This window comes from Uloborus diversus, chromosome 4 (assembly GCF_026930045.1).
Source record: "Uloborus diversus isolate 005 chromosome 4, Udiv.v.3.1, whole genome shotgun sequence".
In the NCBI taxonomy this organism is placed as follows: Eukaryota; Metazoa; Arthropoda; class Arachnida; order Araneae; family Uloboridae; genus Uloborus; species Uloborus diversus.
Genome location: NC_072734.1, coordinates 27642028 through 27668207, shown reverse-complemented (window position 1 = coordinate 27668207; position 26180 = coordinate 27642028). Strand labels below are relative to the sequence as shown.

Genomic DNA, 26180 nt, shown 5'->3' with positions numbered 1-26180 from the left:
ATTATATTTTTGCCGTAGATAACATTTTTTGAAGAAACAGTGCCATTACCCTGACGCAAATTTTACACTTGGGTAGTTGATGTGGGGGGAAAATGTTTTTGAGGTCCGTATCCGCGGATCTTGACATTAATGATCCGGATCCGTATCCGTATCCGCGGATCTACTTTTTTAACGATCCGGCACATCACTAATACATACAGGTGAAGCTAATAAAAGCGTGTTAAAAATAAATAAATACTAAATAAATAAATAAAATCTATATAAATAAAACAAAGAATAGGGAAAAGGGGGCACATGTGAACACTTTTTTTCATTTCTTAATACCTCAAAAAATATTATTAATTTTTCAGAGCAAAAGGGTCTCTGTGATTAAATAGTCTTTTCTTAGCGCCCTAGATTTTTTTTCAAATTAAAAAAAAAAAAAAACATTTCGATACCTTATGGAATTTTAAAAAACGAAATACAGTGGATTCCGCTTATTAGACTACCGGTTAATTGGACCCCAGTCGCTTACCCCCAATCGCTTATTTTGACCAAATCTTTAAGAACCAAAACAATTTCCATTACACAAGCCAAAAATCCGCTAAATCGGACCAAAATATGAGAAAAAATTGGAATAAAATTAAAAATCGCCCACTTGAAGCGAGTTTCAGTGTCAGTTTAAATTGTACAGCAACCGTCAAAAAAAAAAAAAAAAATTCTAAATTATATAACGCTGCTTACTATCAAATTTTAAAGTTTCCTAGCGTGTTCTGACCATTGGATCGACAGGAAAAAACTTATAACACAAATTAATACAAAGAATACTTTGTTATGTGAAGTTCATTCTTGTTGTATAGTGACTTTAAGCTTCATACAGAATATGATGATGAGATTTAAAATTATTTTACACTTTAGTTTTTAGTTAAAGGAAAATATGTTTTCTTTTTTTTTTCTTGTAAGTATTACAATGACTAAACTGTTGGCCAAACATTTGGGAACAAAAGAATTAAAAACATTAAAAAAATAATACAATAAATAATCATCAATTTTCAATAATGTAAAAATAATTGACAACAAACGCACGAACTGATTGTAGCAAAATATAAAGTATAAACCTTTGCATAGGCTTGCCAGATTTCTGAAATGTTCAACCGGGACATCAGAAGTGGGACACCCCCCCCCTCTCCAGTGCTGCAAGTAATTAGAAGAGTGTACTTTCTTGGTTGGTTTTCAGATTATTATTTTAGTGGGTAGTTTCTTCTCAATGCTATGAATAAATGGTTACTAACTATGAACCAAAACTAGAGGTGAAACAAAACATATGAAACAAGCAAATAAATTTAAACATTTTTTCATTTCTTACTTAAGTAGAAAATATTTGAATGAGGCATAAAAATGTGTTCATGTATGTTATTATTGAGCAATCACGATTGCTTATTGCTTTCATTTGACTGTTTTTGATGTCCTATCATTTTATTTTCCCACCGCCACCCTCTGCACCATCACCGTGGACAGGCGGGCTCCTCACGATGCTGCACCTATTGCGAAAGCCGTCTCCAGGTTGCATCCATGTCCTACACACACGCGCATACATACACAACTACACGCGCACATACACACACACACAACACACATACACCTACACACACAAACACATACACGCACAAACACACACGCATACATACACACAACTACCCACACATTCATGCCTGCACACAGACACAAACACATATGCCCACATATGCATACATACACACACATACACACAACTACCCACACATTCCTGCCTGCACACAGACAAAAACACATATGCCTACACACAGACACAAACACACATACCCCGTACACACAAACACCCCCCCCCCACACACACACAAACACACATGCCTACATACACACACTCGTGATTGCGAAAAACATAATTTGAATTCAAGATGTCAAAATTCAAATTATTTTTTTTTTCATATAATTTCAATTGGCCAGAACTTTTTTCGTTTTTAATCTTGTTGTAAAAGTCTTCACAAGCTAATCCAATATTAATTTTTATGTTTATGTTACAAATGACAAATTAACTATCCTAAAATAATCCTTCAGTTTCTTATTTTTTGACTTTTTTGGTCATGTTTTATCAAATTTATCATTTTCCGGGACATGAAGTAAACCGGCCGGGACACCAGAGTTTTGTCTAAAATCCGGGACTGTCCCGATCAAACTGGGACGTCTGGCAAGCCTATCTTTGCAACATTTTTAACACTAATAATGACCCTACACTAATACTTAGATTACGGAAAGGATATGGAAACTGTTCACATGTGCCATTACATGTTGTGTTCACAAGTGCCCCGTCACCTGCCTTAGAATTTTTTTTAAAATAAAGGATTCTTAATTTAATTTTAAAATTCAAACATTGTCATAAATTTACTTGAATGTTCATATAATAGTTTGCAATAATTACGTTTAGCTTATTAGTTTGTTGAAATATGTTCTCACTTGAAGAAGACAGCAATAAAATTACATACAACGCCTACTAAAACAAAAAGAAGTTGTCACCATAGAAGCATAAACTGGCTCATTGCTCCAAAAGTTTAGCAAAGAAGTAGGACTGGTACTGCCATTACTTGAAAATTTTTGAAGATTTTTTGCCTGACCTTATCCTAGTAAAACACACACTGTTCACATGCGCCCCTTTTCTCCTTATGTATGTTTATATGTTCCCTATCAAGGGCGCCCATATGCAAAATTTTAAGGGGGGGGGGGGCTCAAAAATTTTCCCTATAGTTTAGCAGAATATTTTCCCCATGGAAAGCGATTTCAGTACATATTATAGATATTAAAATTTGATATTTTTAATAACTTATTCATTAATGGCTGGAAAAGAAATTTTTATACATTTTTGCAAAGAAAAAAGCATTAAAAGCAAGGAAGTTCTTATTTCAAAGGAGGGGGCCCCTTGCCCCCCTATATGGGCGCCCTTGTTCCCTATACAAATCCACAGCTTGCGTCTGATCTCGACCAAATTTGGCAGAGAGGTACTTGGGCACCCGAAAAGGAACGTCGAGGGGTTTTCGTGCGCCAAAAAAATACCGAACCGTTCGAATTTTAATTTTAGGACCCTGCTCTTTCTACTTGAAATAATTATCCGATTATCTTGATTTAGGCCTCATTCAAAAGCCCGCAAAAAATAACCCTCAAGTTGATTTACTTTCTTCGAATTAAAAAAAAAACAAGGCTATGAAATCGCCGGAAAAAGAGTAAGCATTTTTAAGCCTAATGGTACATCCATTTTAAGCCTAATGGAACATCCATATCAAATCGGAAATTTATTGCTTGCCAACCAGCTCAATTTGAATTGACATGAATAAAATCAATTTTGGTCTGTTGCCATATTTTTTCACGACTGTGGACAAATAAAATTCTTGCTTTTGCTTTGAGGTAAAAATTTCTCCTTTTGCATATTTTTTGCCACACTTTTTTTGTTTCCTTGAAGCAAAATTTGCCAGCAGAAGATAATCAAGGATCTTAGTTGCATTAATAGAGGGTTGCGTTTAATTTGTTTAGGATTTAAAGATTAACCGTTAACAAAATTTAAGAAACAATATTTTGAAGGGAAATTTTATTTTTTTTCCTAATATTTATAAGCCCAATTGTTGAACACGCGTCACTTGACATAACTTGTATTTTCGAGGAAAACCGTACAAAGCCGAGCAACGCAGCTAGTCGATAAATAAGTCAAGTAATTTGCCGCCCTTACAATTAAAGTTAGTTTCTAGTTAAATTCCAAACTGGGATTTGCATGTCCAAGCACTGATACACAGTAAAAACTATCTTTTTTAACATTAAAGTAGCGTATCTTGTAGCACTGAAATATGTATTAATATTTTCAAAAGAGTTTTAAATCAAGTAATTTGCCGCCCCTCAAATTGAACTGAATTTCTAGTTGAATTCCAAACTGTGTTTTGCATATTCAAGCACTGTTCTAAACTCAAAATTATTTTTATTTTATTTTTTTAACCTTAAAACTGAATCATCTAATGGCACTGAAACCGATATTAAAAAATTAAAAAAAAAAGTTTCAATTTCGAAATTTGCCACCCTAGGCGACCGCCTAGGTAGCCTACCCCTACAGCCGTGCCTGATCGTTCGGTACTTTTCATTTGAACACCCCTTACATTTCCATCCAAAGTTTATTTTTTTTTAATACCCGCAGCAATTTTGTAATTGAAAGAACACTTTTCTTTTGTGCAAAAATGCAGAATAGTTAATCTTATTACACAGCTGTCGTCTTGTCGAAATCATAGATTGCAAAATTTCTAAATAATGGTACTTTTCAAAGCAATCGGATTTTGCACTGCCAAATAAGATTGTAAGAATGAAGAAAAAAATTGAAGTTTTTGCCAATAGAAGTAAAGGCATGTTTTACCTCGGTATGGCATCTGCCATACCTGAACCTGCCGTACCGGTTTTCCGACGCCAATGGTCTTCTATTTTTTCTATTATATTCTCGGGGTAGACAAAACATTAGTTTCGCAAACGAGAGAGATTTCACCGTCTCCATATCTTTTTCTTTTTTTTAAGGAAATTTGCAGTTTTTTTTCTCAGTTAAAAAAGGCTGTAACTGTGAACTACTGACCGAGTTTGAGGACTACATAGCCCTTTTAAATTATGTCAAGGCCGTAGCCAGGATTTTGTTTCGGGGGGGGGGGGGGGGGCATAAATTTTCGACAAAATAAAGTCACCTTTTGCTATTCAATTTTTGAAGCATATTGCGCATTAGTAGTCATATGGCAACAAAGGAAAGGGGGGGGGGGGCAAAACAGGAAAAGGGAAAAAAATTAGGAAGAAGACGGAGGGGGGGGGGGCAGGGCGATTTTTTTCTTTTGAACAGTAATTTTACTGAATGAGGTACCGAGAGTTAAAGTTACTTTATCAAAATGAGAGCAAATGTTTTCTCAGATAATTTTAATTAATTACTATAACATCATTTAATCAACATCCAATAATGTATACAAGTTCTGTTGGTTCAAAAAACGATGAGTGTTGTTGTAAATGTCATAATTGCCAAAGATACTAATAATATGAAAACCTTTAATTGGCCCTCAAGTTGGACATAAAATAGTAATATTTACCACCTATCACTTTTCATGAGCTCATAGGATCAGGAGCGCCCAAATGATTGTTTATAAGGGAGGAGAGTATTTTTAATATTTTGAAATACATGCCAAACTGACACTGGATTTGGTATATACTTTTAGACGCAATTTCAAAAAACATTTTTTTAAAAAAACGCAATTTCAGTCTATATTTGATAGTAAGACTAGGAAAAAGGTTTGGTTTAGCGCACGTTTCCCTGGAAATTTTTGAAGCCTTAAAAACGCATTTGGGACTGGAAAACATTGTTATTGAAGTTTTGAAAATGCAATTTTGGGATACATGTTGACATGTTAGGGGAGGAGGTGGGTAGTTCTAACTTGGAAATTTTTTGAAGTTATAAGGCCAATGCTTGATGATGCTGGGGGAAAGTTCAGGGGTTCTCAAAGTTTTGACAATAACACTTTAAAAACGCCATTACAAATTTTCTTTGGGGGGGGGGGGGGGTTCAGGAAGGAGGTGGAATTTCAGGATCTTTCCCTTTGTTAAACACATTCTAAAGTTCTCTTCGACAATGTTAGACAAGGAAAAGACAATGAAAATTATTTTTGATTTGGTACGACCGCATAAGGGGCGGGTAATCGGTAGCTGTCCTCCCATAAATTTTCGAAATCAAAATTCTGAAAATGCAATTTTAAGTTACCTTTAGTGATATTAAGGAGGATGGAAGGAATCGAAGACTCTCGATCCGAAAGTTTTCCAAAGTTGAGGACCCCAAAACGCAATTTTGAACTCTTTTTGGTCTTGTCAAAGAGGTTAAAACCTTCTTTTGGATCAGCGGTGTTTTTATCCCACATGGCCATTCCGACTTCAAAAAAGTAAGGAAGTGTATGAAATCAAAGGCTTCGTTATTTCCTCCCATCACATGTGCCTCAAATACGCTTCTCCCCCAGAAAGTTTAATGATTTTGGTTTTAAAAATGCATTTTGACGATCTTTGGTAATATTGGGGAAGAGGTTTGAGGGTGTTCCCCGCCCATTTTTCGAAATTGCAATTGTAAAACTGCGATTGTTATATTCTCTATTTATGTTAATAGAAGGACGATTTGGGGGCTCACCAACGAAATTTCTTGTTAATTGAGACTCTAAAAATGCAGTTTCAGAAGATTTTAGGAGATTTTCGAAATTATAGTCGCAAAAAGGCAGTTCTAGACGATCTTTAGAAATGTTAGGGAAAAGAGAGATTTGGGGTCATTCCTCGGGAATTTTTTGAAATTGAAATCTTTAAAACACGATTGTAGACCATCTTTGGTAACATTAAGCGTAACGGCAATCTTTCCCAATTTGAAGCTCCAAAAACGTAATTTTGGTTGACTTTCAATGATGTAAGGGAGAGAAGTTTTCAAGCTCTCCTACGGAAACTTTTCGAAATTCAAGTCATGAAAACTGAATTTAAGATAATCTTTAATGATGTTGGCAAGAATAAAGGGGGGGGGGGGCGGAGAGGCACCCCATGAAAAATTCTTGAAGTTAGCTTTTAAAACACAAGTTTTAGAAGATCTTCGGTAATGTTTGTGGGCAGAGGGGTTTAGGAGCCACTATTCGCTAATTTTCGGGGGAGCTCCACCGGAAATTTTTTCGGGATCGAAGCCCTGAGAAAGAAAGTTTAGACGATCTTTGGTAATATTGAGGGGAGAGAGGGAGGGGCAACTTAAATTTTTCAGTGTTGAAGTTTGAAAAACGAAATTTTTTTCGATTTTTTGTTTTAGTTTGTGAAATTTTAAAAAACTCGGGGAGGGGGAGGGGTACTGACCCTCCTTTCCCCTATTGGCTATGGCCTTTAATGATGTAATTTCTACAATTCAGAGAAACTTTCCAGAACAACGAAAGTTGTTAAACAGACAGATCAATTAAGAAATTTGAACCAAGTTCTTTTGAACAAGAAATAGGATTTTTCTGGCAAAAATCCTAATTTTTTTTGGCAGAGATGTGCAAGGATAGAGCCGAAGTGCAAAGCAAAATAGTTTTTTTTGTCTCTGTCGCCGGATTGTTAAAAGCACCCTCCATTCATGTGCAGATCCATCATCCACCCAGGTATGGTCCGACTTTCCCGTTTTGAACGAGAGATTCAGTCCCGTTTTCAGATAACATGTCCCGTTTGTCCCCGCACACACTTTAATGTCCTGTTTTCTGAAGTGACGGAAAGGAACACTGGAAATGTTTCAACCAAAAGTCACAGTGTGGAGGTTGCTGTTGAAGCCTTTTCATACCAGTAAAAATTAAATCATGCATAGAAATGTTTTATGTTTGCCCGAACCTTATGCAATCATAAAAAGAATGTTCTCGCTGATGACTAATTTAAGGCAGCGCAAAAGCAGTTGTAAATCGCTGTTCTCAAAGCAATTTTGGTTTTAAAATTAAACTGTATGAAATTCTAGCAACACTTTCGCTCTTATTTAAAATCAGAACCAAATGTGTGTCTGTTTTTTTTTTCCAAGTGTTCATTTCTGATTTTGCCAAAAAGCCTAAGAATGGATTGGGGGGGGGGGGGCTTCAATTCAGAGATAGTAAAGGAAGAGAGCCTTAGAACCTCAATTTGTGCCTCTTTCCGATTTGTGTGTTCATTCCTTAATAGTAAAGTAACCCCCTTACTTTCAAAAGTAAAGGGGCTTTGCCCCCTCGCTTTTCAGAGTTAATAATTAACGATAATTGAAAAATGATTTTTTTTGCAAATAGATTGATTTATTTCACTAAAATAAAACTAAAAATTCCAAATAAATAGACTTTTCTCAAGCTATATTATAAAAATGGAACTTTTAATTGGAGGTGGGGGGGGGGGGGAGAATCAACGTTTGCGGTAGCACTCCCTAACTACCACACCTCTTTTGAACCTCCATTTTTTTTATTTTTTTTTGCACACCAGCCGCTTTTATAACCCCCTCCAAAATTGGAAACTGGATTCGCCCTTGCTTCCGTTATCTATTACTAAAAAGCAATTATCGCTCCAAGATCCGCGACCGACTCTACTGTGTCTGGTGATATTCATTGCTCAGAGTTTTTTTTTTTTTTTTTTTTTTTTATCTCTCTTTATTAGTAAACAGAACAGTCATTTGCTCACAAGGGGTCAATAGAGCAGAGAATGTCACGGCGATTTTTTTTTTTGAGCAATCACGATTGCTTATTGTTCTTATTTGACATTTTTTGATGTTCCGTTCCTTTTTCAGCTTGGACCAGGGCCTCTGCAGCACCACGACCCGCCGTCCTGCAGGCGCAGCTGTCCCCCGGTCTTGAGCTATGCGCTTCTCTTGGTCGGAGGCGTCCATATACTACGCACACACGCATACACACACACGCCTACACACTCATGCCTGCGCACAAACACACACACTCATGCCTCCACACAGACACAAACACATATGCCTACATACACACACGAACGCCTACACACACACACGAACGCCTACACACACAGCACTGCATACACAACACGCACACACATGCATACATACACACGCGCACCCATACACATGCGCCTACACAAACACACACGCGCATTCGTACACACACGTTCGTGATTGCGAAAAACATAATTTGAATTCAATATGCCAAAAATTCAAATCAATATTTAATTTTTTATTATTTTTCTTTATATATAACATCTGCTGCTTTCAGAGACTACGTACGATGTGTTTATGAGATGATTTTCATGCTTGTTTTTTGTTACCTCATTGACATTGATCTCACCAAAGCTGTTTAAGCAAGAAATCTAAAATGATCCAGACAGGTGTTTTACTGAAATTATGAGCTATTAATTTGTATCGTTAGCTGCAAATGAACTGAAAGATTCTTTCGCGACAGCTTGATGCGCCCTGCATTTCAATTATATACTTTCGCATTTTTAGATAAAATTCGAAAGCTATCTTCCTGTCTATTCTTCCTGCCGCAGCAAAATATGTCTCACTACTTTCTGCCCCCTGCCCTTCCCTTCCCTTTTTTTTTTTTTTTTTTTTGCTGTTTCAGCATGAATTTCGTTGGCCCAGGCCACCAGCAGCGGCGGATTGGTTGAAAAAATCGGCCCCGGCATTAGGAGATGTAGCAGCCCCATAGCTCTTTTAGATATTAAATTTTACCTAACGATTGGGATATCACTTAAATATGAGGAAATTATTCTTAACCAGTAAATATGTTTTATTTAAACGAAATTTAACCGATAGGAACACTTTTGCGCTTTAATGGTGAACAAATTGATACAGTATTAGCTAAACTTTATTTTGGGGGAAAATTGTGATTGTAATTGTACATTTAAGTATTTTTATAATGCCCGGAACTTGATTGAATATTTCTGTAATGATAAAACCACTGCTTGGCTAGTATGTCCTTTTCTGCAGTCATAACAAGTTACTTAATTGCCCTGTTTTATGAAACAGATCTATCGATGTTCATAGGTGAAAAACTAGGGCCGTCTTAGAACGTGATGGATCTCTCAACACAAACTTACATTACAGGGCCCTATTATAAACATTTCCTTTTTTATACTGCAATATCCTGACGACCCCCAGACTCGATACGAGGGCAAAAACCTGGTGATAGGGGGTCAGGTACGAGTTTGACAGCCCTTTATTATTATTTTTTTTTTTTTTTGAAACGCATGTATCAATACAAAGAGAGAGAGATTGGACTTAGCTTTCTGGCTTCTGAGAGTTATTAAAGTATTAGCAATATAAACTTAATAGAAAAATTAGCATTGAGTCTGAAATAGGGAGCTCTGGGGGGCCTCTCCCCCGGAAAATTTTCGAAATTGTAATCTTAAAAACTCAATTTTAGACAATATTTGGTGGTGTTAGGGGAGCGTAGGTTCAGGGTTTCTCCTTTTGCAATTTTTCCGAAGTGGAAATCCAAAAACAGAATTTTAAATTATCTTCGAGTATATGCTATAAAGAGCGGTTCCGGGTGCTCTCCTCTGAAATTTTTAAAAAGATATATTAGCTCTGAAAACGAAATTTAAGAAGATCTTTGGTGACTCTAAAGTTAAGTTCCGAAAACGAAATTTTTGCTGACCTTCAGTGATATTAGGAAAAGGAGTTTTCAGGAGGCTCACCCCGGAAAATTTTCGAAATTGAAGCACTAAAAACGAGATTTAAAACGTTCTTCATTGATGATGTCGAGAGAAAGGAGGAGACGGGGCACTTTCCTAGAAAATTTTTGATGCTGTTAATTTAAAATCACAGTTTTAGACCATCTTTGGGAATGCTTAAAAAAAAAAAAAAATGGGAGAGGTTCGAGTGCTTTCGTCCCGCAAATTTTCGAAACTGGAATTCCATGTTATGGCGGGAGTGGTTTCGGCTGTTCTCTTATGAAGTTATTCAAAATTGAAGCCCAAAAATTTAAATTTTACACGATTTTGATGATATTAGGAAGGAGAGGGGAGGTTCTGGGGACCAACAGAATTCTTTCGTTATTGTTTTTTATCAACTTATTTTTTTTTTTAAACTGAGGGGCCCGAAACCGTAAGTTTGTATAGCGTACAGAATACTTTATGTTTCGTCAAAAAATGTTTGAAAGTCAATTTCGGCGGCCTTTGGCCTTTGATTTGATAATCTTAATAATGTAGAGCCTTTCATGCTCCTCAATGGTATTTTAAGATTGCATTTTTTTAAAATAATTAAATAATTTTACGGAAAAAATATTTTGTCTCTTTTATTCCAGTTGTTATAAATAGGGTCGCCGAGAGCAAAAGGGGGAAAAAATGTCATAGGTCAATTTTTTTTCACAGGCCCCCTTCTACACCTTTCACCGTTAGGATATTTTACCCTCTGCACGAGTTCATTTCCGAGCCGGGCCCCTATTCTAAGCTGACATGACCTCACGTCGGCCCTTGTTGTAAGTTGCATTTTATAGCATTTGATAATTGTTATTTATAAATAAAAGCGTCAAAGAGACCAAAAGTATTTTACCTTTTTTACCCCGCTAAGGTTTCCCTGTTTTTTTTTTATTATTATTATTCATTTATTTTTTATTACACCACTAAAAATATATTGGCAGCCCCAGGAACTGAAAGTGACTGGTAACTGAAAGTGAGGTCCTAAGCCCACATTAATTTGGAGGCCCCCTGAAAACTATGCAGTGTTTGATTTACATTTCTAAAGCACGAATGCACTTCTGGAGGTCTCTTTGTCTAATCACACAACTATGTATGAATCCCCTTTGGGCCCCCTCATAATCGTGACCAAGGAAATTCGTTACTGGCAGAATGATTAAAAATTCCCCTTTAAAGGAGTCCTTTTTCCAATTAATAAGTCATATATATATATTTTTTTAATATATGCCCCATTTCAGAAATTTCCTCTCCCCCTCCTCTTGGTGACGGCCCTGTCTCCCTCCACCCGCAAGCTTTAGCCCATGCATAAAGAGGAGCTGAGGCTGTGTTTTGCGAATTGGCGTTATTCTGAACACATGCGCGTTAAATTTACATTTTGCTGTTAGTAGACAGGCCCAAAAGACTTTGCTGTTAGATGATCGGCCCAAAACATGACCGGCCCACCGGGCAAATGCCCGGTTGCCCGCCGGCTGTATCCGCCACTGGCCACCAGAACCGAAACTAAATCAACGAATTTCCATTGAAGACTTAAATATGATCAGCAGAACCCGGCAAGCCGTCATTTCAAAGTTTTCCGAGTGAAGGGGGGGGGGCGGGCAAAGGGTGTATACTCAATGGTTTTGGGGGGGGGAGGAACACCAAAATATATGCAAAACACACATTTGAAATTCAGGGAACTTGACCCCGCCCCCGATCGCCAAATGCCTGACCTGGAGCCCGTATTATGTAGAATGAAATTATGCATTTATATACGTTCAAAAATTTCCAAAAATATGCACTTAAAAATTTGAAAACACTCACTTTTTAAAAAAATTCTCCCAAATACAGGGTAACCTGATTTTTGGTTCTTTATGAAGAACAAATTAGTCTTTTGCAATCTTTCTTTTGCGGGGAAAGGGGGCGGGGATCTAAAAGTGAGTTTAAAACTCAGTAGTATGCTGCTTTTTTTTTTTTTTTAATTACTGCTTTTAAGCAGTCATATGCATTTAAGTCAAAAGAAGCAAATATATGCCATTGCATATACACATACATTGCATTTTCATTCAATCCGGACTCTACTTACAGTTGAACTCCATTATCCGAATCAATTGGGAACGGCCCCCTTTCGGATAACTGGACTTTCTTCAAAAACGAGTCTGTTTTAATTAATTGCGATAAAATGCTGAAAATGGGAGAAAAAAGCATTTTTAAAGAAAAATTATTTTCAAATAAAAAAAGAACCGACTTCAAAAAACGAAGAGGAACTAAAAGGCAAAAAACAATGGGTCATACTTACATACAATTTTCTACCCAAACGTATAAATCAAATTTATTTTACAATTCCGGTACAAAATTAAACTAAACACCCAATTATAAAATAAACGCCGATTTTAATTATTAGACGATGAATTATTTTAATACCTAACTAATTATATCCGATAATAATTTTTAATAATCTTTTGAAGTCGGGGACTCCTATAAACTAAACTGTAATCTAACGTAACTGACAACCAGGGTTGCCAGACGTCCCAGATTTCAAGGGACAGTCCCGTATTTTAAAAAATTGTCCTGTGTCCCGGGGAACTTCCATACGGGACGGCTAAAGTCCCGTATTCTAGCTAATAACAATATTGTACAAAACAAGACATTATTTTAAGGGGGAAAAATATAAAAAAAACCAAAAAAATGTCAAATAAAGAGCAATAAGAAAATCAAAGAACAAAAAGTTCCGAGACGGCTGACTCTATAGTAAACTGCTTGACCCTTATTAAAGCATTGATTGAATCAGACTTGGATTTACAGTCAGTTTAATCATTTTAACCGACAATACCAACGCTAATTTTGAAACAAAGCGCTCAGTATATGTCCTATTTAGAGAGGAAAACAAAAATTTACTTTAGTCAGGGTGTTTAGATCATATAGTTAGGGTGTTAGCATAGCAGCACTGCATTTCGCTGTGCTGTTGATGCTTTAGAAATTGACGTCAAAACTAAGCGGAATGATCTAAAGGAGTTTTTTGAGTTTGCTGCTAACTTAGTTTAAGGAGTTACTAAAACATATTCCGACACGATGTCTAAGTTTAGCTCCTGCTGTAGATCGACTCATTAAATTTCGGCCTTCTCTCATGAGCTATTTTATACGCGAGGGAGAATCCATCCCTAAGCCTGTTTGAAAATTATTGCTTTTAAGTGAAGAAAGTACAGCTGAAACATGTGAAACCAATAAGGTTGCATTAGTTTTCCTTTTCTTAGTAATGTGTCCTCCGTTTTTGAAGTTGCCAGTAAAAAACTTCAAAATGAATCTACAACTGCAGCTGATAACTTAATGATATTATGGCACTTTTGGTAAAACAGCTAGAGAGCAGATTTGAAGATAAGTTTTATGAATCGTTCGTTACTAAAACCTTACAACATCTAGACGTTAGAAAAATACAATGCCTGACTGAAGGATACCAGAAATTTTTGAAACAGCTGTGAATTACATGAGAAAGTAGTTTGATTTCACAGATAAAAATTCACCTCTTGTTTTAAGAGCAATGGCTTTAATGGATTAAGTAGTTTTCTGACTTGGCATTTATTGTAGAACAGTTACATATTAAAAATAAAGTATTAGTAGATGATCTATACGATGAGTTTCCAACAATAAAGGAAGTTCTTAACAGCTTAGCTGCACAAAAAAGATATAAATGTAGGCGATAAGTTGCAAATGGTGCATTAAAATTATTTTACTCATTCAGATTTCTCAGTTGGCTGGTATGGCATTAAAAAACCAAGTTTTGCTGTACGATTCCTTGCATTACTATTTCAGATAAAGCAATCACATTTAACAAGATTTTTTTTTCAACAGCACCGTTTAACTTATAGCGAAGGCAAGTAAAAAACTAATTAGCACCTGTTCCTATAACGTCGATCTCTTTACTGAACGTTTTATTGCTTTGAGTTAGAGTTCCTCTAAAAATGTGCTCACCCATAAACATATTGAGAGAAATCTTCCGAAAGCTATTAAAACATGGTTGCTTATCACCCCTTAAAAATATATAACCAGTGATTGCTCTCAACCTCAAAAATCCCCCCCCCCCTTCTCCCTTCGAAGCCTGTCCCGTATTTACTGCTCTAAAAGCTGGTAACCCTGCTGACAACCTACCTGAGTTGAACATTAATTTAACTAAACGTGAAATTAGTCTTTAAATGTAAACCTACTCAGTACCTCCTATTATGAAGATCAAAATACTACTAGAGCAATGATACTAAATGAATTTCCTGTTTGCTTCAGAGGAGTCTTTATTCAAAATTTGCGATATAACTACTAATGATTAATGCAGGGGAAATATTTAGAGGGGGGGAGGTACTTCCCAAAGGGGGGGCAAGAGCCTCCCTAAAAAGAAAAAATACTCGTCAAAACACCCTCCTTGCACTTATAGGGCACCCCTGATTAATATTATTGTTTTATGATACTTTCTTCAACACTGAGTAAAGAAAGTACCTTTGTTTACTGGCAATTTCTTTAACAATGGATTTTATATTTAATCGTTTAATATTAAAATTCAATTAAGTTTATTGTGTTTGCCCATAACTTTTTTCTAAAGAGCAAATATGGTGAAGCAAAGGTTTGGGACCTAAGTCATATCACTCCTATCCATTAAACAAAAAAAAGAAAAAAAACATAAACATCGTTTCTCTAAGGGAGATGCTATGAATTTACAAACAAAAACAAAAAAGTGTGAGTATGAAATTTTACGAGTTCACTCAATTTCACCAGATTAAATATATTTCAAAACTGAAGTATTAAAAATAATAATAATAATAACTTTGATTAAATGAAGTTATTTATTAGCAAAAAGAATTTTATATTAAATTAATTAATTCAACTATTTTCGTAGCAAAATGCATTTAATTTACTGATCTGCAACATGAGTAATAAATACATTAGTAAGATTAAAATTAACAGGCAGCGCCGTGAAAATCAAATATCCCGATGCATGAGAATTAAATATTGTTCAAGAAAAGATTCCTCCGTCGAAAAAATGCACCATTCACGCCAAAACCACGTCACCTGTGACTGTGACGTGTAGCGCAGCTGACGAAAGCTGGTCTACGTAGCCACAACGCGTATGAAATTTAAAGTTTCTTAGATTTCTCCGGGACCCCTCATCAGATCCACACAAAATTAACATGGGACCATCTGGAAAGCATATCTTGCAAATAAAAAAAGAATTGTTCAAATCGGTCAGTGTTCTTGAAGTAATACGAAAACATACATAAAATGGCCGCAAGACGAAATCATAACCTCTTTTTTTTGAAGTCGGTTAAAAAGAGTTTTTTCATTAAAAAAATGAAATTTCTACCAATTAACGACGGATGACACCCAATGAAAAGAACTGCACTACGAAATGGTGACTCATTATCCCAATATTCTGCCATGGGCAGATGAAAGGCAGTAACTACAAAAAAAAGTTGAGATTTTTGGAGAAATGTGTTTTGGATTCCATGCTAATAATAGGAAAATGTTGGAATTTAACGTTTTTTTCACGCTTTTTTTTTTCTGCGGAAACTAAATAAGTTCGCTTGAACAATAAAGCTAACGTACATTTAATGATAAAAATGTTTTTAAAAAATTGCAGTTATTGCCCTAAACCTACCCAAGGCAATATTCTTCGTGCTATGCATAAAAAGGGAAGGACAATTATCATTGAGAAGGGATAAAATGGATGAAGTAAAGACTCTCATTCGTGAAGCAAAGATCCTAAGTCACGTGATGGATTTTAAAGCAAAGTATTGGAACAAATCAAGTTTCTTTCGCTAGTTTCACAGAAAACGTGTCAACCATTCGTCATTGTTGAGTCATGTGACTTGGGGTCTTTGCCTCAGCTTTTGATGAGCAAATAATTGGACTACCATTTCCATGCTCCTTCCATTCCTCGGGCAGAATAGCGATCATAGACAGAAATATCATTTTACGAATTATAGTACATTTCAGTCTTTATTCTTTCTAATTTCTCTAATAGGAGTTCGTGGCTGCGGCTTAGTATTGAAGCTCAAAACTTTTGATCTACTGTATAAAAGGGATTTTTTTTCCCCTATTACACGCGGAACACGAGTTCGCAATGGATTCGCGATTTTTGTGCTTTTATTTAGTTGATTCCATCATTTATTTATTTTGTTTGCTATGTTAACGTTGGCGTCACTTTTAATTGCAAGCAGCTTGTCTTTTTTATAATGGGGTTGTTTCCTTCAGTCAAAAGTAGTACTTTTAGTCACTAAAATTGATAGAATAAGCAAAAAAAAAAAAAAAAGAACATAGACCCAGAAAATTCTTTCATTTTCCCAACAGTTATTTTTTAATTAATCTTTTAAAATGTCCGATTTTTCAAACAAGGCGGGTCTTGATGACGTCACAAATGATGCTCTTTGGCGCATCTTTGTACCCGCGTTTCCACGTTATGATAATGAAGAAGCGAATTAAAATTGTGCTCTACGCTTGCTATCAACCATATCGTTGCCAATACACGAGAGTAAAGATGCGAATTAAATATTTTGCTCTGTGAATGGCAACACAGAATGGCATTTCATCATTTGTGATGTCATCGGCAAGAAATGTAAGCAATAAAAGCGCACCGATTTAAATAATTTTTTAAAAATATTAAACTTTAATAAATTATTTAAAAAATGGTTAGATTCTATGTTTTTAAGCATGTTCTTTCAGAAAAAAAAAATTACTTTTAAATTTTTGGAAACGACCCCATTCACTCTATTATTTTCAGGCCCAATTTTTCTCCTCCTGCGCAACTGAGCTGATATTAACTGAAAATTTCGTAACAGGAATTTGAAACATAGAATCGCTTCAAATCTAATTTTTCTTCCACTCAAAATAGCTAATTTGCCTCGAAAAATAACACAGTGTTTGTAACATCTTCTGCAAATCGATTTTTCATTAGATCATCAATGTTCTAAAATACCTTAGGGTTTTAAATGACCTAAAACTTGTACTGCAAGGTCTCAGCTAGAAAACGACCGACCCGGCCTATAGAGAACTCGCATGTAAATTGCTGTGACCGAAGTCGATAGGAAACTAGTGATGTGCCGGATCGTTAAAAAGTGGATCCGCGGACACGGATCCGGATCATTAGTGTCAAGATCCGCGGATACGGATCTCAAATTTGTTTTTGCCCAATTCAACTATCCAAGTGTAAAATTTATTACGGAAGGTATTCCCGTCATAATAATAGCACTGTTTCTTCAAAAAATGTCATCTACGGCGAAAATATAATAAAGACTATGATTTACTCTTTAAGGAAATTCCCGTTAAAATTGAGGGAGAAGTGGAAGGAACGGGTCTGCGCTGCATTAATGCTTAAATAGAATGAAAAATTATTTCTATCTTGCTCGGTAGATGTAGGATACAAGAGCAGGAGTGTAAAGCTGCTACTGGATAGGCTAGAAATAATTTTTCAGATATTTTTTCAGCATAAACGCAGCGCTGATCCATTCCACCCAAATTACTCCGGCCGACGGAATAACAAAGCCGGGAACACCTTTCAAACATTAACTTGTGAATTTTGTCTCACTTTTTTTGAAGGATGTCGAGAAAAATCAAAATGAAGAATAACAGAAACCTCAAATCAATAACAAAAACTAATATTAAACTAAAAGTTAAGAAAGAAAAACATGTCTCAGAGGGCCGTTGGCTTCTGAAATGATACCTTATAATTTAAATACGGAATAAAACCTTATTTAAACGGAATTTAAGGGTCTTTTATTCAAATATTTAAGGATTTTTAGAATAGAAAAGATCCGTTTAAGATCCGTCAAAAAAGTAATGGATACGGATGCGGACACAGATATTTATTTTTCCCCGGATATCAGCGGATACGGACACAGATATCCGGAACATCATTCTAGGAAACAGTGGCGCAGTGAGAGGGGAGGCGGGGCTTTCGGGGGTAAAAATACGCTCCTGAGGCCTTGGTTTTAACATCATTACCAATCCTAGTACGGTAGTTTTTTCTCCCACGGGCAAGGATTGTTCTGACTAAAAAATAAAACCCTCCAGAAGATATATAAAATGATGCAGATTATTTAAATTGTTAAATCTATAACTGCCATGGCGTCGGTTGAGTTAAGAAACATGAATCTGAAAGAAATTCGTTTTAGGTTGTTAAAAATTTAAATTGTTATAGTCTGTAATCGGATTTTGAACTTACACTGAACTCCAGAGTATTCGTGGTACATCGACAATCGGTGCCGTCGTATAGCCTCGTCAAAATAAAGTATTTCCCTGCATGTCAAACATTACAAAAAAATATATTATCAACTTATCATGACGTGGAGCGAGTTTCAATGTTGATGACGTCAGGAGCGTTACTCGTTCATTCGCTATTATATATATGAGGATAATATTTTTTCCCAGGCCAAATGCACTTATAGAAAGGATATTTCGCTTAATTACTAACTTGTGGGCTAGTGCAAAAACACATTTGCAAATCGTAGTTTTTTAAGCAATGTTAATGTTAAAAGTAAGTTTTGTGAAATTTTCTGCTAAGAATTTCATTTTTATTTAAATTCATCACCAAATGTACTGAAGCGAATATGTTCATTAATTAAAACATTACATTAATTCTTCTCCTTTTTTCTGTTTTTGTCTGTCATGAACTATATATAATTGAATACAAAAGGGGGTAGGGGAGGAAGGGAGGGGGGACTTTTTTAAAGAAAAATTCACTCGTACAGATGCCGAAAATCAGTAAATGTAAGGTTTTGAGGAAAAAATAAATGGTCAGCTTTAACATGAGTTGCCTGGCTGAAAGACAAACTTGATCACAAGACCACATTGTAATTTGACGTAAGGGATTTTAACCCTAGATCTAGCATAACTATAGTTGGGGCAAAGCCTACCTGGAAGCGTCGTAATGCTGTCCTTTGCATCCGCTTAGCCTTCACAATGCTGGCAGGTTAGGTTTGCTCCAGCTATAAAAACACAAATCCGTAGTAGCAGCCACTTGAACGCACGAATCTTGAATTCGACTGGAAAATGAGTAGCCTACCCAAGATGCAACTGCAACCACCGATCTCCAGTTGTCAGCAAAAGTTATTTGCGCGCATGCGCTTTTCGGAAGCTTGTCCATCTATTCAGTTGCCCCTGGAAGAGGTTTCTCATTAAGGCCGTTTCCATGGACACTTTCGACCCCAGAAAAAACCTGCTTTTCACCGCATTCCGGTTATTTGCGGGGTTTATGTGGAATCTTTCTACTCCTGCTAGCTTCTGGAGTGAAAGCGGTGTTTTACCCAGAATGCATTACGCGAAACAAGTTCGTCTACTAGCCGCTAAGGATGCTGGGTGAAAATCGCTTTCTCTGGTATAATGGGAAAACCTCTTTTTACATGGAAACGAGGAATTTTTCAATCGGTTTTTTGTGGAGGCAGAATGGGGATTTAACGGGTCGAAAAGTTTGTTTTGAACGCGGCTATTGTGTATCTATTTAATACTATACTATCTGATTTTAACTCACAATGTTCTCAAAAAAAAAAAATAGGTAGCAACAACTTTTCATTTGAGCAGGAACTAGTGACTGGAGGGAGCAAGCCAAATCATTGGTTTAGGAAACGCTGAGACCAAGATCCAAGTCACTTGGTTCAATTACGACGAATGGGAGAAGCAATTTGCTTGAAACGAGGGAAAAAAACCTGATTTCTTCCAGTACTTTACATCAAAATATATCTCGTGACTTGAGATCCTTACTTCAAGATTTGAAAACTCCACTCTCTTCACGTATCCCTTCTCAAGTCGGCCGCTTTATCTATTGGTCAGAGAAATCTGACTGCGATGAGGAGGTACAAGGTTCGAGTCCCGGTTCTGGCATGGATGTACTTTCTATCTCCTGTCCTTATCCTTTCTTTGTGTGCATGCGTTGTTGTGCTGTGAATGGCTACCTACCCTATAAACGGGTCCTAATGGACGTGTGTGTACTGTGGAAGTCAGACTTCACACGAAATAACGGTACGGTTGGTAAAGTAAAGCAGCACCCCCCCCCCCCCCAAATTGCCAGCCTAGCTGACACACGACAACATCCCTTCTCAATGGCTTTTTCCCTTATCATTTCAGAGCTTCTACAAGTAGAATCCTGCCCTGGAACGACTGCAGCATTGCCGTGCCCCGCCCTTACTCCTACCGAAAAGGACGATCGATCCCTAGCAGCCTTCTGGTACAAGGACGACCATGTAACTCCTTTCTACATGGTAGATGCCCGAGGAAGTGCTTCCACCGAAAAGGGCATCCACCGGCAGCTGTCGGCCCTGGGCCTCCGGGCCAGTTTCAACGTGTCCGGCATCCCAGCCATGTTGTACCTGGATGTTGAATCGAAGGAAGATGCAGGGGTCTACGTGTGCAGAGTGGACTCCTTCAAGTCTCTCACTAGAACGTCTACGGTAGAGCTGAAAGTTTTAGGTAAATTTATGGCTAGAATAAAACTGGTCTTGGTATAGGTGTATGCGGTAGAACCTCGTTTCTCCGGACTAAGTGGGGCCAAAGGAAATCTGGATAACCGAAAATCCGCATAGTCTAGATAGTTCGGAAAAAGGGCAGATACAGTGGCCGACAGAAGGGGTCTAAACCCACCTTTCGCCCCCTTTTTTTGATTGATTATGATTCCATGTACTCTCAAGGTTCGTACACTCCTTCAAAACTCCTCCAATACTCCTTCATTTGGGAAATTTTTTTGAAGGGCCCTTCAAACTCCTTCATTTTGATTTGCACTCCTTCAAAACTCCTTCTTTTTTAGTTGAAGTCTACATAGTCTTCTTCTATGACAGTAACTTGAAATACTTCGACTGACAACTTAACTTTGTCACAAGGGCGAAGATGAGGGGATGAAAATATTATTAGATGACTAAGACATTTCATTATTAAAGTAAACCATGCTTAAATGGGGGCTTGACTATTTTCCAAGTTTTATGATTATTGCATTTCCTTCCACCATACTCTCAGCTGCAAAAGTCGGTTTCTCTAATTATTACTTAAAGATACATAGCAGATGTACTATATTAAGTGATTGTGTTAAAAACATAATTGTTTGGCAAATGGCAGTTATAATTTGTAAAATGGGTCATCCACAAGTGATGTCATGCCTTGAGGGGGAGACTGGTTCACGAAATTGTGACAAAGGGAAGAGAGAGGGTGATGAGAAGTGACGTCACACAGTTATTATAAAAATATGTTTATAAAAATGACATGTGACATGAGGAGGAGTAAGATGAAGTTGACACTTTGTGACAAAGGGGGTAGAGGTAAAAGATGTTGAAAAAAATTGCGTCAACATTTAAGGACAGCCCTTTGGTACTCCTTCAAAATCTCATTTTACTCCTTCAAAACTCCTCCAAATCTTCTTCATTTAATTTCTGAAATTGCGTACGAACCCTGACTCTGTACGTAAATAATTTAAAAACTTACAATAATTTTAGTTTTAATACGTAAAAAAAAAACCATATGCAAAAAATATATAATTCTGCATTTTTCCTGTAACGAATTGCAGAAATAAGAGATAAATCTCGACATCGAGAACTTTAAAAACATACGCAAGTAGTAGTACCGTGTATAATTAACGTTTAACTGGTCTTGCACTGCTGACTTCAAACCACAATACCATCACACACTGAGGAAATTATAAATGAAATCAAAAGGAAAAAAAAAAAAAAACCTAGAAACTTGGATTTTATTCTACGATATTTTGTAAGCTTATAGAAGCAGACTGATGACTATAAATGTATACACTAATAATCACCATTTAAGTTTTGTAACTAGATTAGGATGATATATTTTTCCTATGAACGTGGTGCTTCTATAAAGATGAATTCGCTTTGCTAAATTCCATATCTCAATTATGAGAAAAGAAAATACATAAATTCTCGTGCGTTCTGGTAAAGTAATTTTTTATTTGTTTTTTTATATTTTTCATTATTAATGCTAGTTATTTATTCAAAAATTTATTTTTTACTTTTTTTTTTTCAACAATTGATAAAATTAAGTAAATAGTAAATATGTTTGAACAGCGTGCAACCTCTTACTGTAAAGTTAATGTCTCATTCTAATATTATTTTTAAAGTACTGCCATGTAAGGTAAACACACCAGTAGTGGCCAGTGCTTCAGTAGTGGCCACTTCAAGGTTTAAAACACACCAGTAGTAGCCACAGTGAAGTATATAAAAAATATACTACGGGTCTACAGTATTAATTACCTCTCTTAAAACTCAACGAGCTTATTGTAGCCCAAATCTTTCTTAATCGATCCAATTTCTAAAAATGCCAGAATTTCAATTTGGACAATTTTTCATCCATTTTTTTCCCAACCTCAAATTTGATCCGATAGTGGCCACTCCAAAATCTGAAGATTTTAGTAGTGGCCATCTGACATTCTCCCATCCGAAGAATTTACATTAATTACTTTAAATTCAAATGACTTATGAATACAATTGATTCAATTTCAATATGATAGTTACATTAAGTACCAATACATTAACCACATTATTATTGTTTATTTCTTTCTTCAAAGTAAAAGTAAACTTGAAGGTACACTGGCCACTACTGGTGTGTTTACCTTACATCCTTTAAAACCTGAACCTTTATTTTATTTTAGTTTTTTATTTTTAAAACTAAATATTAAAATTTCCCAAAATTTAGGAGAAAATGCTTTATAAAAAAATAAAAAATAATAACTTATTTTTAATTAAAAATGAGGTTTAAGTCTTAACGATAGACCAGGCAAACATGCATATAGAGTTTTATGAAATTATGTAACACAATCTTTTGAGATATCATACACGTTTCTTAAAATTTTTATAATATTCTATCACGAGTTTGCTTAGAAAATCTAGGAATTGAAGGTATAATAAAGTAATTATTTTTTACAAATGAAGAGTGAAGAAAATAGGAAGGCTGAACAGAGCATTTTTTTTAGAGTGCTAACAAGATAACTAATCTTAATAAGCGTAATTAGCTGTACATCCTGCATAATGAATTGCTAGAGTAAATTAGCAACTTACAAGAATAAACAAATTCTGTTTCCTTTTGATTTTGCCTAACTTCCATTTTATTTTTAAATAATAGCTCTTTTTGCGTGCCCTTCTAATAAGCGATATTTTTCTTCAAATTGGTCTCTATTCCTCTCTCCTCCTTTTTATTTTATACCCTGCAGTAAGATGTTTAGAGTTTATTAAATTTTTTGCACGGTATTTAATTATTGAAAAAACATTTTAAAAAGTTTAAGGTGTCATAGTACATGGTTAGTATTTCAGACCAGTGCAAAAATATTATTAGTTGTAGCTTTAATGAGTTTATAAATAGTAAGCGTGAGTGTTGAGGTGTAGGGGAGGGGCACATTAGGATTATTATTACTGTTATTTAAGCGTGGGATTGTACCTGATAGAAAGTCATTAGAAACAAAATTTCCCAATTCTGGGCTGAAAGGCTGCAACTTCTGTTTTACCCCCGTGAACATCAACACACAATCGCACGCTTTCTTTTATGAAGATTCACTAAACAGTTTATATTTTCTCATATATTACATTTTTCGCTTTTTGCTGCTCTATGCACCGAAAAATGTTCGATGTTTATCTTTCGTCTACTAATAGGGCCTGATTAACGCACAGGCCAACTTGGCATGGGCCAGTATCCCATCTTTCTAAGGTGTCCCGAATTTTTCGAAGATTGATGCAAAGAATTAAAAATAAATGTATTTTTGTGAAAATAATAAAAAATCCTCTTTTAACAGGGTGGCGACAGATCAGGGAAATCAGGGAGATTAGGGAAAAGTCAGGAAACTTTATTAATCAGGGAAAAGTCAGGGAAATATCAGGGAATTTTGAAAAAATAACAAAAAATCAGGGAAAATTGATTTTATGAAGAAAAAAATTTTTTTGATTTGCTTTACAAAATTAAGTACTCTAATTCCCTACGCATTTTCCACCAATTATCTGTTCAAAAAAAAAATAAATAAAAATAATGACGTGCGATTATACACTTCCATATATTTGTGCGTCTTTTTTCCTCATCGTCGAAGTATTGAATCTTACTTATTAACCACAGGACTTCCTAAGATTGCTCCTGTGTCTGTTAGGTTGTTTATTTTACCTAGCTTGAAATTTCCTTTTACGTTTTCAATGCTACGTAAAATAAGCAACCATACAGGCAAAGAGGAAGCCTTCATTATTGCCTTAGTTCCTTTGCCTTTATTCCATTGTCTCAAAGTAATTAGTGTACTGTAATCACGATTTCAAGAAGAAATCTTTGGTTTTTGAATTAATACTATAAAAGCTTAAAAGTTATTACTTCTTCGCATTTTTAATTTAATTGCTAAAATTGAAATTTCAATTAAAAAACCTTTGTTTTTTTGCCTTTATACTATTTGTTGTCACCACAGATTATAAAGGTTTTCTTTTCTTCAGACTTAAGTGATTCTTTAATTTTATAACTAAGCTGTGTTCTTCTTCTATATATTTTGAAATTGACTAATTGCTTTTTTTTTTCTTGCATTTCAAAGTTGTTTGTTTCAAAAGCAATCGAAGATTTTTTTTCGTTACATACTGAAATCATTTGAAACAGAATTAACTTGTGTACTTAAGTAAATATCTTTATTTTTTTATTGTTAAAATGCTGTATTCATTCATTAAAACCTATGTTCTTTACTAGAGAAAAGCTCCTTATGAATGGATGTCAAATGGTTTCATCTGTTTTGCATAAATATGTCAATTAGTTATATAAGAATAACTACATTACTTCTATTCTTTCACTATTACTTGTTATTCTTGCAACTATTATTATACTGTTTGAAAACTTAATTCAAAATAATTTCAATTACTTTTTAGTTCTATCATAAATACACATATGTTTTTAAGAGTAATTTTAATAGTTTCTTAAAATTCTTATGCTAAGTGGTTTCTGGAAGTTTTTTTTTTCTTAATATTCTATAATCTTTCCATGTAGAAAAATTTAATGTAAGGTTTTGTAGTTTTTTTCCCAAAAAAATTGACTTGATATGTTTTTTTAACCATTTTATTAAAAAAGTAACATTTTTAAAAAAATATATCTTTAGTTCAACAACTTTACACAACAAAAAACGTTTAAAATACTGCATTTTATACAAACATACAATGGATTTCAAGTAGAGCAAAGAAAGAAAACCATTATCATTGGTAACGTAAATCAGGGAAATTTGGTGAACTTAATCAGGGAAATCAGGGAAAAATCAGGGAACTTTTTTTCACAGTTCCTGTCGCCACCCTGTTTTAATAAATGTTAAGCATTATTTTAACCTGATTTTATGTCGACTCATGTAACAGAATAGAGAGGGGGACTCCAAAGCATTGTGGGCCTGGGGCTTCACTTTCAGTTAGTGGGGCCTTGTCTACTTAAAGAAATGGAGTACAACTTCGTTCATTCGGACTACTGGGACAAAAAGCGGTGTGGATAAACCAAAATCCTGATAATCCGGGTAATAAGCAAAATTATGCATATTCGCAAATAAGCAGCCTTACATTTCATTACAGTAAAAAAAGATGCTTTGCAACGAAATTAAGTTGAATTGTTACTCGCAAACACTTTAATCGTCTATCTATGTTATGTATAGTTCACCTGCAGTGGTGTCGAATCGACACTCCAAATACTCCAGGTTGTTTATTAGATGACTATAGTTTATTCCACGACCTATGCAGTAGTTGAACATTTAATCAAATAATTTTCATTTACGCGAATATATATATATATTTAACTCTACAAATTTGATCCGGATAAACGAGGGCCGGATAAACGATCACTTACCACTCTCATATCTTCCTTCCTAGCACCTACACCCAAGTTGAAAATATACGAGGGGGAAAAGGAACTATCTGATGTTGCTGGTCCCTATAAAGAAGGATCTGATTTGGAGTTGACTTGTGAACTTACGGGTGGTAAGTTTATTTTTAACCCTAAGCTCAGTAGCTCGATTTTTTTTCTAATTCCTAGCAACCTCTGAAGAATTATAATTATATCACAGCACTATATACTGC

The 26180-nt window shown here is 35.4% G+C and overlaps 1 protein-coding gene across 1 annotated transcript in view; it reads left to right on the top strand.

Annotated features, from left to right (window-relative positions):
- Positions 1 to 17961: 17961 nt before the first annotated feature.
- The window catches only part of LOC129219980 (carcinoembryonic antigen-related cell adhesion molecule 5-like), a 49209-nt gene continuing 40990 nt past the window's right edge, over positions 17962 to 26180 (top strand). The window contains exons 1-3 of the mRNA XM_054854302.1: positions 17962 to 18085; positions 20245 to 20586; positions 25974 to 26081. Of these exons, the coding sequence (XP_054710277.1) occupies positions 17962 to 18085; positions 20245 to 20586; positions 25974 to 26081 (574 nt within the window). The remainder of the gene's footprint in view (positions 18086 to 20244; positions 20587 to 25973; positions 26082 to 26180) is intronic.